We start from the raw sequence: 14,298 nt of genomic DNA on the forward strand, positions 1-14,298 counted from the left end.
CGCTAAATCGCGCTTCACGCATATGCAGAAGTGCAAAACTGCTCCACACGCGTGTGCAGAGTGACGCTCTGTCGAGCGTCCGGGGCTCCAGAACGGATCCCGAACTCAAAACGAGGTACCACTATATGTCTATTATATTATGTTGTCTCTCATCTGTCGGCCAGGAAGAAAGCCCACTTGATCTTGATGAATAATATCTTTTAATACAGTATTTAATCTATTTGCTAAGATGTTGGCATAGTTTCTAATCATTATTTAGGAGTGAGATTGGCCTATAGTTTTTAACTTAAAGTACAGTGGTACCTTGGGTTATAGATGCTTCAGGTTACAGACGCTTCAGTTACAGACTCCGCTAACCCAGAAATAGTACCTCAGGTTAAGAACTTTGCTTCAGGATGAGAACAGAAATCGTGCTCTGGCGGCGCGGCGGCAGCGGGAGGCCCCATTAGCTAAAGTGGTGCTTCAGGTTAAGAACAGTTTCAGGTTAAGAACAGACCTCTGGAATGAATTAAATTCTTAACCCAAGGTACCACTGTAAATCCGAATCCTGTTTAGGAATTAATGTAATATAGGCCTCCTTCCAAATATCTGGTAATTTACTGTATTTTTCGCTCTATAGGACACACTTTTTCCCCTCCAAAAATTAAGGGGAAATGTGTGTGTGTGTGTTATGGAGCGAATGCAGGCTGTGCGGCTAAGCCCAAAGCCAGAACAGGGAGACGGAGCGCTCCGCAACGTCTCATTGTTCTAGCTTGGGGTTAGCTGCTCAAAGCCTCCTCAGGGCAGCAGGGTGAAGGTACCCCGCTGCTCTGCGGAGGTTTCAAAGGCTGTGCTCCGGGGGCTTCAGGTAGCTATCCGCAAGCCTTTGGAGCGCAGCAGGAGTTCCCGCTGTGCTCCGAAGGTTTGCAGATAGCCGCTTGAAGCCTGGAGAGCGAGAGGGGTCGGTGCACACCGATCCCTCTTGCTCTCCAGGCTTCGCTTTGCTGGAGAGGCGCTGCACAGTTTTCCCTTCCTGCGCAGCGCCCCTTCAGCGAAGCGGGAGGAGAAATGGAAGGGGCTCCGTTTCTCCTACCACTTCACTGAAGGGGTGCTGCGCAGAGAGGGAGAGCTGTGCAGCGCCCCTTCAGTGAAGCGGGAGGAGAAATGGAAGGGGCTCCATTTCTCCTGCCGCTTCACTGACGGGGCGCTGAGCAGAGAGGGGGAGATTCCCCCCCCCGTTCTTCCCCTCCTATGGTCTGGTGCGTCCTATGGTCCGGTGTGTCCTATAGAGCAAAAAATACGGTACCTCTACTCATTGTTATTCATCATATCTTTGAGTGGAAAACTAGTTGATCTTGTATTTTTTTATTATATTTAGCTGAGAGTCCATCTGGTCCTGGCAATTTTCCTGATTTGGCTTGTCCCATTGCTTGTTGTAATTCCATTGTGTAATAGGTGCATTTAGCTGGTATATCTTTTCTTTTGGAATCTTTGGTAATTTATTCTGCTTTAAATAGTCCTAGATTTTAACTATATCTTCTTTTCCAGCCCGATATAGTTCCATATAAAATCTTACAAATTGTTTCCTAATCTCTTTTGGATTATCTATTATTTTGCTTTCTACTTTCAATTTATTAATTGTATTTATACCTTTCTGACGCACAGCGTAAATTAATAATGCAGAGTCTTCTTCAGTAAAAGAATAAAAGCTTTACTGAGTTAAAATAAACTTGTTTGCAAATAACAGCATAGTGAACAGAAGATTAAACTAGCTTCAGGGCATACACAGAGTTTCCACTGAGCACAGGCTTCACAGGCTCCACCACACACATAGATTGAGACACTGCAGACACTGACTGAGTCACTGAGTCTGCCTGCAAGCAGATACAATACTTATACAGGGAATGAGTCATCCTCAAGATGAGTCACAGTGATTCAGCATGCTAAATGATTCTGAAGCTTTTTACATTTCACATTTCTAGACTCCTTTACTGCTTCTGCTCTCAAATACCTTTGTCACATGACACCTTCTTCCTTAATTGCCACACTAAAAGTTTCCCTGGTTTATTAAGAAATTCAAAATTTTTATGTTTCATCAATTTTTCACCCACTCAACTTCCTGATTTATTAGCATCGAAAATTGGGTTTGTAACATCTTAATACACTGTTTTATCAGTTCGTTTCCGGGTTTCTTAATTAATTGCTTTTCATAATCAACTCATCTAATAACTCTTTTTCTTCTCCCTTGCATTTTTCTGCAAGGTGTTTTGTTGTGTAAAGAAACCTCTCATCACTGCCTTACTTGTGTCCCAAACGACATTTAAGTCCATACCATGATTCAGATTCAATTCAAAATAATCTCTCAGGGTTTTTTGAGCTTTCTGCAAGGTCATTTGATTATCTAATAGTCCTTCATTTAGCCTCCACCTAAATGGTGAGTTTTCTTCTCTTCTTAATTCCAATGAAATTGCATTATGATCCTAAAGTGTCCTTGGTTGTATTTCCACCTTTCTCGTTCTTAATGTTAGTCACTGGAAATCCATATTGAGGCTATTCTTCTAGCAAATTGATTTGGTTCTGAGAAAAAAGTATATTCCCTTTCCAAAGGGTGTTTGAATCTCCAAATGTCCGTTAATGTAAGATTTTCCACCAGATTAAAAAAAGGTGGCAAGTAGTCTCCCTTCTTTCGAATCCGTCTTTCTTATTGTTCTATCTATATCCAGGGACACTACTGCATTAGTGTCACCCGTAAATATTATTTTCTGATCTGTAAATTCAAATAATTTTTCCTCTAACAGTTTATAAGGTTCCGATTTTCTTTCATTCGGTGCGTATATTCTATTACATTTTTTTTTTTGCCTTGTGATGTTATCTGTTTGGCTATCATTCTTCCCTCCTCATCTTTAAAAATTTGCTGCGGGTCATATCTGTCTATACATAAATTTACTACTCTTTTTTTGTCTTATCTGATGTTATGAATTCTTTTCCTAATCTTTTATTTGTTAAGACTTTTCTCTGTTTCCTCGCTATGTGTATAGCAGTCTTGTATCTATACTTCCCATTGGAAAGATCGTACTTCCAGAGTTCAAGTAAGTCTTTATTTCCAAATTATAGCTCCCCCTTTATGTACAGGGATGGGAGTTAGTCCTTCTTTATTTTCCAACCCTGTAAATTATTTAGTGAAAGTTATTTGGTAGCAAAAGAAAAACAAAATGCAATCCGCTACTCTAGCACTTGTAGAAAGTCCCCATGCAGAGTAGAGCTCATCACAGCCAGGACAGACCTCCTTTTTTCATCCCATCTTTTTTGCCAATTATAATCCAGATTTTTTTTGCCAATTAATTAATCCTTTTGGCTTTTAGCTTTAATTTATCGGAGAGCTTGCAGCTTTTTTGCTTGGAGCCTGAGGCTTCTCACCACGGGGTAGCGAATGGATCCTAGCACTCGCAGCTCAATCTCGCCCTTCTTCCCTGCTCTTTATAGGGCGGATTGGGGGCAAGGGAGCTTGCTAAGTGCGCAGCCATATCCCCAGCGCCCAAAACATCCTTTCGGGCTTCTTCCAAAGGTACACAGCGCCTTTGTGTTTCCCCTAAATCCCTTGCGGCGATTGAGTCTGTCCCAGAGAACTAGACTCACACTCCAATGCGATCCGCAGCAAACCGGAAATCCATGGTGGGAATTCTGTGTCCATGTGTCAAAGCAGTTTCCGTGTGGCTTAACCTGCAGTGTCCTCGCAATCCCCAATGAGGATGGAACAAGGATGGCCAAGTTGGGAGGGCGAGAAACTGGCTGTTTCACAGGAACATTTCTGGGGAATTAAAGGACCTGAGGCCCTGTTCCCCCCAGCATAAAAATTTGCATATGCAAATTATCTGTAGAGATGCCTCTGGCAGATTAAAGTGAAGGGGAGCAGGGACTGTACTTTGCCCAGCTGTAAAATAAGTAAAACAAAACAAAACAAAGTTTTTAAAAGGGAGGAAAGAGGCAGCAGATCTGAGGCCTTAGCACAGAAGTTCTGGAGCTGCCCCTGTTTGCTAGCTTGTTGAACCAAGCCAGTCTCTCTGGAAGCTTATTAATGCTCTAATCTCAACCCCTTGTTGCATGCATTTCGCTCAGCTTTCCCTATGGGAATTTTATTTATTTGTAACATAATTAATTTTATTCATATCCTGGGTTCCCCCTCCCTTCCAGCTGTTAATGCATGCAGATGCAGAATAGCTCACAAACTAAGTTAATGGAAGACTAGAATTTAAAATATAGTACAATAAAGAAGTACAATCCCAGGTTACTTTCAGGATTGCCTTACCCCAGACATGCCCTTTTGATCATGTCAGTCTGCAGAACTGGTTACAGGTCCACATCATGCTTGCTCCGCACTCGTAAGAAGTCAGTCTTGTAGTGGAATAGCACCTACACTTTGGAACTCCCTGCCTGTTGACATTAGGCAGGCATCCTCACTGCAACCTTTCAGCACCTGCTTAAAATATGTTTGAGAATTTTACTTTTTTGATAATTTGTAAGCAGCTTAGAGGTTTTCTGTAATCAAGCAGCATATAAATTTTGTTATATAGGTAAAATAAATAAATAAATAAATAAATAAATAAATAAATGTAACAGGCATGAAAGCAGAATTGAAACAAGGGATCTGAAAGGATTCCATGAGACCCACTGCCTTGCCTTTTGGTTTCATTACAAAGAGCCGCTGTCTCTGTGTGTGAGAGAAACAGAGACAGAGGCTGGCTGAGACTTATCTCCCTGGAACTGTGCCCAGGCATTGAGAAAAAAGGCAGACAGTTACACAGAGATCAGCAGCTCACAGGGGCACATGGGCATGGTTACACAGAGAGCTTGTCACCGCACAGGCAGCATTGTGGTGGCTCTTGGTGCCAAGACCTGGTGAGGCTGCCACGCTCTGCAGGGGGGGCAGAAGGAGGGCCTTGCCAGGGGCCTTTCCAGTTCAGCTCTGCTTCCCTCCGATTGGGGAGGCTCTTGTCCCAGGCAGACACTGTAGTAAAAGCATAAGAAGAGCCTGCTGGATCCAGCCCATGGCCCATCTTGGCCAGCATCCTGTTCTCACCGTGACCAAGAGCCCTCTTCCCTCCCTTCCAGCAACTGGTTTTCAGAAGAATCCCAGAGCCGAGCCATCGATAGGCCTCTCCTCCACGTAGGAGATGGACAGTATATAGTCCTAGGCATGTCTGCTCAGAATAAAGTCTTCATGAGGTCAAAGGGCTTATTCACAGGAAAGAGGGATCCTTTTATGGGAAGATGCCAAGAATTTGTTGAACCCTCTTTGAAAGCCATCCCAGTTGGTAGCCCTTCCTGCCTCCTGTGGGAGGGAGTCTCATAGATCAACTGTGTGCTGTGGAAAGAAGGGCTTTCTACCATTTGTCCCGAATCTCCCAACATGCAGCTTCATTCTGGTGTTGAGGGAGAAACACTTCTCTTTCTCCACTCCTGGCAAACTTCTCACATGTCCCCTTTTTAGTAACAAAAAACCCCCAAACACTGCAGCTTTTCTTCATAGTTGCTCCGTCCCCTTGATCATTTGGGTTGTGCTTTCAGAACTCCAGAATGAGTTTTATATCCATAGTGTCAAGGTGGCAATGTTTAATCCACAAATCAGTTAGACATTTGCATGTTTACTTGGGAGTAAGAATGCCAATTTATGTGCGTTTAATTGATAAAGGCTGCATGCTTACATAGAAGTAAATCTCACTAAAATCAGTACGACTTAATGCCTAAATAAATCTGCATGTGATTGTGATTGTACGATTTCCTTGAGTTGTCCATTGGGTTGTATTGAACAAGACATGCTCAAAGCAGACCCACTGAACTTAATGGACCTAAACTAGGAATGGGCATTAATTTTAGTGGGTCTACTTTGAGTACGACTAAGCTGGATACGGAATATATCAAACGCATTCTCCTTTTTTGTAATCTTTAAAACAACCATAAGGTAGACCAGTATTATTGTTGCAGATGGGGCAACTGAGATGTAAGGCCCTCTAGTGAGTACATGGCAGGTGCAAGATTTTTTTAAAAAGAAAAAAGGACTCCCAGAGACCCCATTTCAGACTAGTTTGCAGGGTTGTAGTCCCCACTAAAAAACTATTCCACACCCACTTGCTTGGGAGTAAGCCCCATTGAAATTAACATGATTATCATCTTAATGCACATTTGGGGTTGTGCTGTTACACCGCAATCCAATATGCATCTACTTGGAAGTAAATACCGCTGAGTTCAAGGGGGCTTACTCCCAGGTAAGTGGGGGCCCTTTTTGGTTAATAGGAATTTCAGAAAAGTGCCACTGCAGCCCTCCATATAGATGGACTATGCAGAGGCGGAGCTGCCTGCTCCGGCACCCAGCGCGGCACACATGCTGTGCACCTGGGAGCGGGGTGAGCTGCCCAGGGGGCGGGGCGGTGATGTCACCCCCCCAGGATAACACCTGGGGCAGACCGCACCCACCGCACCCCTTTCCTCCACCAGTGGGACTACGGCTCCCATCAGACACAGCCCTCTGTGCTGATGGTTGGGGATGATGGGAGTTGGAGTCTCAAATCTCTGGAAGGCCCGAGCTTGGGGAAGGCAGACTTCTTGGACCGGACCCAAGCCATTCCAGTCCAGGAAGCTTGCCAGCAGGGCATAAAACAACCAGCCATGAAAGGTAGACTGCTTTGGAAACTGGAGGTTCCATTTGGACTTCTGGGGAAGAAAGATGGCAGACTAAGTTATCAGCTACTGGTGATCCCATTGGCAGAGATAATTATGCGGTGGTCAGAGGTAATCAAGGCATAATTCCCTTTTGAGATAAGAGAGGAAACCTCAGTGTCTTGGAAGAAGACGACAGCACACTGGAGACAAGGACGTTTTAGGGTTTTTTATTTTTCAAAAAATCTTTATTAAACATATTTCACAAAATTATACAACAATATAATATATTACAATTTATATCCCATCCCATACAACAACAACAACAAAAAAGAATGCAATACATTTAAAAAGACCTAAAGTAGACTTCTGAGTGTTCTCAAAAAAACTGAATTACTCTTGTTATATTTTACACAGTTTCATACTATTCTCGAAAGTGGCACCGGCCCTGTGGAACGTCCTCCCACCAGATGTCAAAGAGAAAAATAACTACCAAACTTTTAGAAGACATCTGAAGGCAGCCCTGTTTAGGGAAGCTTTTAATGTTTAATAGGTTATTGTATTTTAGTGTTTTGTTGGAAGCCGCCCAGAGTGGCTGGGGAAACCCAGCTAGATAGGCGGGGTATAAATATATTATCATTATTATTATTTTCATAAATCTTTTTGATAAAGAAAAAGAAAGAAAAATTAAATAGAAACAATAAATTTACTTATATTATCTGTACATTGCAAGACTCATTCAAGATCTGCCAGGAGGTTTTTGCTGTCACAGTAATTTTTAAGATATTCCTTGAATATAATCCATTCTTGATTTACTTTTTGCTTCTAATACCCTCTTACCCTCCCTGTCATTTTTGCCATTTGCAGATATTCTAATAGTTTAACTTGCCATTCTGATTTTGTAGGTGTAATTTCATTTTCCCAATACATTGCAATTAAAATTCTGGCTGCGGATGTTGCATACATAAAGAGAGGTCTTACTTCTTGTTTTATTTCAGTTGGCATTATCCCTAATAAGAAGGCTTCTGGTCATTTTGTGAATGGGATTTTTAACATCTTTTTTAGTTCGTTATTTATAACGTCCCAAAACTTCCTAATTTTTCCACATTCCCTCCACATATGCATAAATGACCCTCTCCCCTCTTTACATCTCCAACAATTTTCCAATCTACTCTTATACATTTTGGCCAGTCTGGCTGTAGTGAGGTGTCACCAATATAACATTTTCATAATATTTTCTCTTAAGTTATAGCACGCTGTGAACCTGACATCATCTTTCTATAGTCTCTCCCATTGGTTCATATAGATATTATGGCCAAGGTCTTGGGCCCAACTTACCATTCCACTTTTCACTTCTTCTTCTTTAGTTTCCCACTCGAGTAGAAGATTATACTTTGGAGATTATATTTTGGAGATATGCTTACTTTTGGCTTGTACTAATTCTTTTTCTAGTCTGGATGTTTCTTTTTCAAATCCTGTTTGTCTATCGTCTATCAATGTTCCACCTCTTGTTTATTTGAAAGTATTGTAGCCAATCCGTCACATACCTTCTAATTTCATCAATTTTTTTCAGGTTAAAATTATTGTTATTTTCCTCTAATAGCATTCTATACGTTGCCCAATCACCTTGTGCATTTTTTCCTTTTACTGCCGTGGCCTCTATCAGGGAGGTCCACAAGGGGATTTTAGGTTCCAATATTCTCTTATATTTGTCCCAGATTTTATAGAGTGTTTACCTTAACTTTGTCCTAAACCATATACGTGTGCCAACCAAACCTGTTGTTGAAGCCCTCTAAATCTAATAAATCTGTGTCTAAGTATGATCTACTCTCTAATCCATGACAGCCCAGTCGCAGCATGGTATACTGTATTTTTCGCTCTATAAGATGCACCAGACCATAAGTTGCACCTACTTTTTGGAGGAGGAAAACAAGAAAAAAAATATTCTGAATCCCAGAAGCCAGAACAGCAAGAGGGATCGCGGCTTTCGCTGTGCAGCGATCTCTCTTGCTGTTCTGGCTTCTGGGATAGCTGCGCAGCCTCCATTCGCTCCATAAGACGCACACACATTTCCCCTTACTTTTTAGGAGGGAAAAGGTGCGTCTTATAGAGCAAAAAATACGGTAATTCAAGATGAGGTAGAGCAAAACCCCGCTCTCCCTCTGGTCAATAAGAATTAGATGTTTTATTCTTAGCCTTTTACCATTCCATTTAACCTTGCGATGGCCCTTCTCCAGTTTTGAAAACAATTCATACCTCCTAAAATGGGAATGGTTTGAAATAAAAAAATCATTTTTGGTAAAACATTCATCTTAACTGCCAATATCCTACCCCAAAGGGAGAGGTGAAGTTTGCTCCAGATTTCCAAATTTTTCTTAATTTCATTCTATGATTTCTTGATACAAGTCTATGCATTTAGCTGAGAACCAAACTCCTAGGTATTTTACTTTATTCTTAATCTCTAGACGTGTGCTTTCTTGTAAATCTTTCTTCTCCTCTAAGCTCATGTTCTTAACCAATGAATTAGTATTTTATAGTTTAATCTAAATCCTGCTTGTTTTTGGAAGCCACCCACAGTGGCTGGGGAAGCCCAGCCAGATGGGCGGGGTATAAATAAATTATTATTATTATTATTATTATTATTAGAGGCAGCCTTGCCTTGTGCCTTTTCTAATCTCTATTTTCTGTGGTAATGCCATTAATAATCAATCTTGCTTTTTGATTTGTATAGATGGCCTCAATTCCTCTCTCAAATCTCTCTCCCAGACCCATTAATTTTATCTGTTTTTTTATAAAACACCAAGAAATGTTATCAAAGGCCTTTTCAGCGTCTATTAGCATTAAGGCCATTTTTTTATCATTTCTAAATTCCAGATATTCTAAAATATCAATATTTCTGGTGTTCTGTTGGAATTGCTTCCCTGAGGCAAGGAAGTTTCCAGGGGGTGGGTGAACGTCTTGAGCAAGGAACTTTCCATGGGGCCCACCCTTTCAGGGCACCAGGTCAGCAAACCTCCTTCTTTTAACAATTTTTAAGACTGGAAGCAAATAAGAATGGGATTTTCTGTCTGCCAGTTAATTGCTACTCAGAAAAGAAATGGGCTGCTGGGAGATGATAAAGCACTTATTAACAGGCATGAGAATGAAGCAAAACGCTTAAAGTCTGAACCTGCTTTAAATCTTCAACATATATTGTCTATAACTCTCCATTGTGAGCATGCTTGTTTGCTATGAAAAGCAAAACTGTGTTTGATTCCTGTGTGAAAGGAATGTGTAAGCAGACACAAGTTCTTGGCAGCAGAGACTCCCAAAGGGTGTATGACTAAACAGAATTTGGTAAAAATAATGTTGTGTGGATTTTTTTTACAATGGCTACTAGATGAACAGCTGTCAGAATTAAGAGTCTAGATACGTGGAATTCTGAGAGAGATCAAACTGGAGATACTTCAGATGGCAGAAAGCGCGGGATCTGCCCGAGGAGATTTGGATCAATTTCTGCCTGCACTTGAGACAGCAGCAGGTGATGGTGTGGACTGCCTGGAGGACTGGAAAGACAAAGGAAGCTGTTGAGATGCCTGAAGAGAGAAATAATAATAATAATAATAATTTTTATTTATACCCCGCCCTCCCCAGCCAAGGCCAGGCTCAGGGCAGCTAACAAGCAATAATAAAAACAAGTTGAATGAATACAAACTTAAAAACAAGATTAAAATACATTAAAATATTGAAAATGCAGCCTCATCACAGGAGGAGAAAGGAAAAAGAAAGAGGGGGAGGGAATCAAACTGATTCTAAGCCAAAGGCCACCGGGAGCCAGTGCAGCTGGAAAAGCACTGGGTGAATATGCTCCCATGGCAGAGACCCTGTGAGGAGCCTCGCTGCAGCATTCTGCACCCGCTGGAGTTTCTGGGACAGCTTCAAGGGCAGCCCCGCGTAGAGCGAATTACAGTAGTCAAGCCTGGAGATGACCGTCGCATGGATCACTGTGGCCAGGGCGGGGCGGGAAAGGTAAGGGACCAACTGCTTGATGCGGCGAAGGTGGAAAAATGTCACCTTGGCTGTTGCTGTAACCTGCACCTCCATGGAAAGGGAGGCGTCAAGGATTACACCCAAACTCTTAACAGAAGGCAATGGCACTAATTGGGCCCCCTCAAGAGAAGGGAGTTGGTCTCTCATCCCCATGCCATCCCGACCCAGCCATAGGACCTCTGTCTTTGAAGGATTTAGTTTCAATCGGCTCCCACAAAACCATCCAGCCACAGCTTCCAAGCATCTGGTCAGTGTATCCGGGGCCGAGTTGGTGTGGCCATCCATCAGCAGATAGAGCTGAGTGTCATCAGCATATTGGTGACAGCCCAGCCCAAAGCTCCGGACAGTCTGGGCAAGGGGGCGCATAAAGATGTTAAAAAGCATTGGGGAGAGGATTGCACCCTGCGGCACTTGCCACACCAAGGAGTGGTGCAACGACATCTCCCTCCCTAGCGCCACCCTGAGTCCCCGACCAGAGATAAAAGAGCACAGCCATTTACGGGCTTTGCCCTGTATCCCCATGTTGGTGAGGCGGTGGTCCAGAAGATCATGATTGACCATGTCAAAGGCTGCTGACAAATCTAAAAGAATCAGCCTTCCTGACCCACCTCGATCCAGTTGTCTATGGAGATCATCTGTTAGGGCAACCAGAGCCGTCCTGGTCCCGAAACCAGGACGGAACCCGGACTGAAATGGATCTAAAGCCGATGTTTCCTCCAGAAACCTACCAAGCTGTTCAGCAACTCTCTCAATTACCTTACCCAGATATGGAAGATCGAAACTGGGTGGTAATTGGATAGGTCTAAAGGATCTAGTGCAGTTTTCTTTAAGAGCGGAAACACCACTGCTTCCTTCAGTTCCCCTGGGAATGTCCCCGTGCCAAGGGACAAATTGATAATTTCAACCGGGGGGTCCGTGCGACATCTGGACACGCCCTAATCAGCCAAGACGGGCACGGATCGAGAAGGCAGGTGGTGGGCCTATCAGCTTGGAGGAATCTATCCACATCAGCAGGGAGTATCTGATCGAAATTGTCCAACACTGGACCCGAAGACAGTTGAGGGGCCTCCAGTTCAGTCACTGTATCTAAATTGGCCGGGAGGTCACGGCAGAGCAACAGGACATTGTCCGCAAAAGGCTCACAAATGCCTCACAGCTGTGGGTCGAATTTGTGCTTAAATTTGCTTTTCCTCCTAAGGACGTTATAAATGGATTGATGACCAGAAACGCCAAGAGACAAGCAGAGATGGACTTGAAGAAAGGTTCCAGGGCACAAGTGGAAGTAAGCACAGGACGAAAAGCCTCGAAGGTTGTGGTGGTTGCTGTGGGAAAAGATGGGAAGAAATGGAAGACACACCCCTTTCCCTTTTTTAAACAGGATGAAGCAGGACTATCTTGGAGTGTATACCTTGAATAAAGGTAAAGGTACCCCTGACCATTAGGTCCAGTCATGGCCGACTCTGGGGTTGCGGCGCTCATCTCGCTTTATTGGCCCAGGGAGCTGGCATACAGCTTCCGGGTCATGTGGCCAGCATGACTAAGCCGCTTCTGGCGAATCAGAGCAGTGCATGGAAACGCCATTTACCTTCCCGCCAGAGCGGTACCTATTTATCTACTTGCACTTTGACATGCTTTCGAACTGCTAGGTTGGCAGGAGCAGGGACTGAGCAACGGGAGCTCACCCCATTGCGGGGATTCGAACCGCTGACCTTCAGATCGGCAAGCCCTAGGCTCTGTGGTTTAACCCACAGTGCCACCCGCGTCCCTTATACCTTGAATACTTTAAATAATTGTTATAGATACAATTGGCAGACAGATAACCTGAGTGCACTCTCTTCATTTTTGTTTTTTCTTGCTTTTTTTCTCTTGCCTTTCTGTGGTCTTTAATCTTTGCTTGGTCTATGTTAATTATATATATATATTTATGCTTTGCTTTTTGGCATTTTCTTTCTTGGACTAATGAAGAGACACCCCAGAAGGTGGTGGGTGGAAGATGAGGGGCCTTGCATGACAGGAAGTGTGCAGAGGATCTCCCAGGTAGGAGGCTGGCGGAAGGGGGGGGAGAGCTCCCTCTTGTGTGTGTGGAATGAGGGTCAAGATACCATTATGACAGAGGACCTTGAGCTTCTTTCTTCTCTTCTTTTTCTGTTACTTTATTCTTCTCTCTTGCTTCTCTTCTATTTATTTTCTTGGCTCAGAGTTCTCTTTATTGTACTCTATGTGGAAAACTCTCAATAAAGCTGACTTTAAAAGTCCAGGAAACGAGGTTCCCTTTGGAGAGCATTGCCAAAATGCCGGCAGCTGTCACTGCACCTTGTGGCAGCAGATTCCATCTCTTCATTATGGCTGGTGGGAGCAGAGAAGGAGAGAATTGCAGACAATGTGGGCGTCTCTCCTGTTTGCATGCCTCACTAAGGTGACACACACATGGAATCTAAACCACACCTGTGGATTGAAGGTGGGGTTTGGAGTAGGCTGACACTCCCGTGAATCAGGGCAGGGGAAAAGGAGAAGTCATGTTTGAGCTCAGAGGCAAGAGCTGCCTTGTTTCCCACTGAAAAGCGAGGTGGGTGGTGATCCGTGCCAGATGGGTTTGAAAAGGTGGCCTAGGATCATAACTACAGCCAATTTATTGGTTCGCTGCATTTCCCACAAATCCATTTTGCTCACAGCAGTTCAGATCCAGTTTGGCAGTTTTGAACTTCTGAGCTTTGCTTATGGGAGACAAAATAAACATGCTGAATTTAGATCACTCTAGGGCACTGGAAAAATTCCCTATGCAAATCTCCCTAGTTTGCATAGGATTCTCTTCTGGAAAGTTTAAAGTCAAAATGTTCTGGGAAATCTACATCACATCACAGAACCTACTTTATTGTGAGAGTTATCTAACACAGTCCGTATATTTCATGTTCCAAAGTTCAATTGTCTTTCACAACCACTGCTGACCCCACTGGGCGTGGTAATCCAGTCAGGGAAAAAGGGAGGCAGACTATGTTTAGGGCACCTTTTCTAGCTCCTCCCCCTTTTCAGGGTGAGCAGAGTGGATCCTAAATAGGGCTGCTCAGTCATGGATACAGCTGCCGAGCTGTATTATATACAGCTGCCACTCCAATTGGAGAACAGCCTTCACCAAAGGTGTCATGGACTTTGAAGACATGCAAACTCGGGACGAAAGGGAGAAACGTGCTAAGAGCAAGGCAAACCCTCACCGTGATCAACTCCTGCCCAGAAACCTGTGTCCCCACTGTGAAAGGTAGCCAAGGGGTCATCCAGACCAAACCCCGGCAGTTTTAGAAATCCCCCCGCCCCGCCATGGCCATCAGTGAAACCTTTGCGGCTGTGTGAGTGCAGGGGGAGGGAGCAGAGGGTCCCTCCAAGTGTCGGTGTGCTACAACTCCCATGAACTCAGGCCAGCATGGCCAACTGTCAGGGATGATGGGAGTTGTGGTGCAGCAGCATCTCGAGGTCTCTGGAGCTTGACCCAAACTCTGCTTTCTGTTCTGTAAGACGTTCTTTTTCTGCTGAAGAAAGGCAGGAATCGTAAGCAGGGTGGGGGTGGGGGGTGTCATGAGGCCAGCTCCATAACTGCTTCCTGGGCTGCCACAATGGATTATATAACCTCCGGTCAGCAGTGAG

At 43.8% G+C, this 14,298-nt stretch overlaps 1 protein-coding gene across 5 annotated transcripts in view; it reads left to right on the forward strand.

Annotated features, from left to right (window-relative positions):
• The window catches only part of SNX33 (sorting nexin 33), a 53,223-nt gene that overhangs the window by 16,388 nt on the left and 22,537 nt on the right, over nt 1-14,298 (forward strand). Inside the window, exon 3 of one of the 5 annotated variants that reach the window (XM_080980766.1) lies at nt 7,051-7,198. The exons of 3 other annotated variants lie outside the window; for them this stretch is intronic. In XM_080980766.1, coding sequence (XP_080836892.1) covers nt 7,051-7,183 — 133 coding nt within the window. In that variant the 3' untranslated portion in view covers nt 7,184-7,198. Of the gene's footprint in view, nt 1-7,050; nt 7,199-11,860; nt 12,161-14,298 lie in introns of those variants that run through there. One more of the 5 variants, XM_080980767.1, reaches the window with a different exon arrangement.

Source organism: Podarcis pityusensis (assembly GCF_964106645.2).
Source record: "Podarcis pityusensis genome assembly, chromosome: 14".
NCBI lineage: Eukaryota > Metazoa > Chordata > Lepidosauria > Squamata > Lacertidae > Podarcis > Podarcis pityusensis.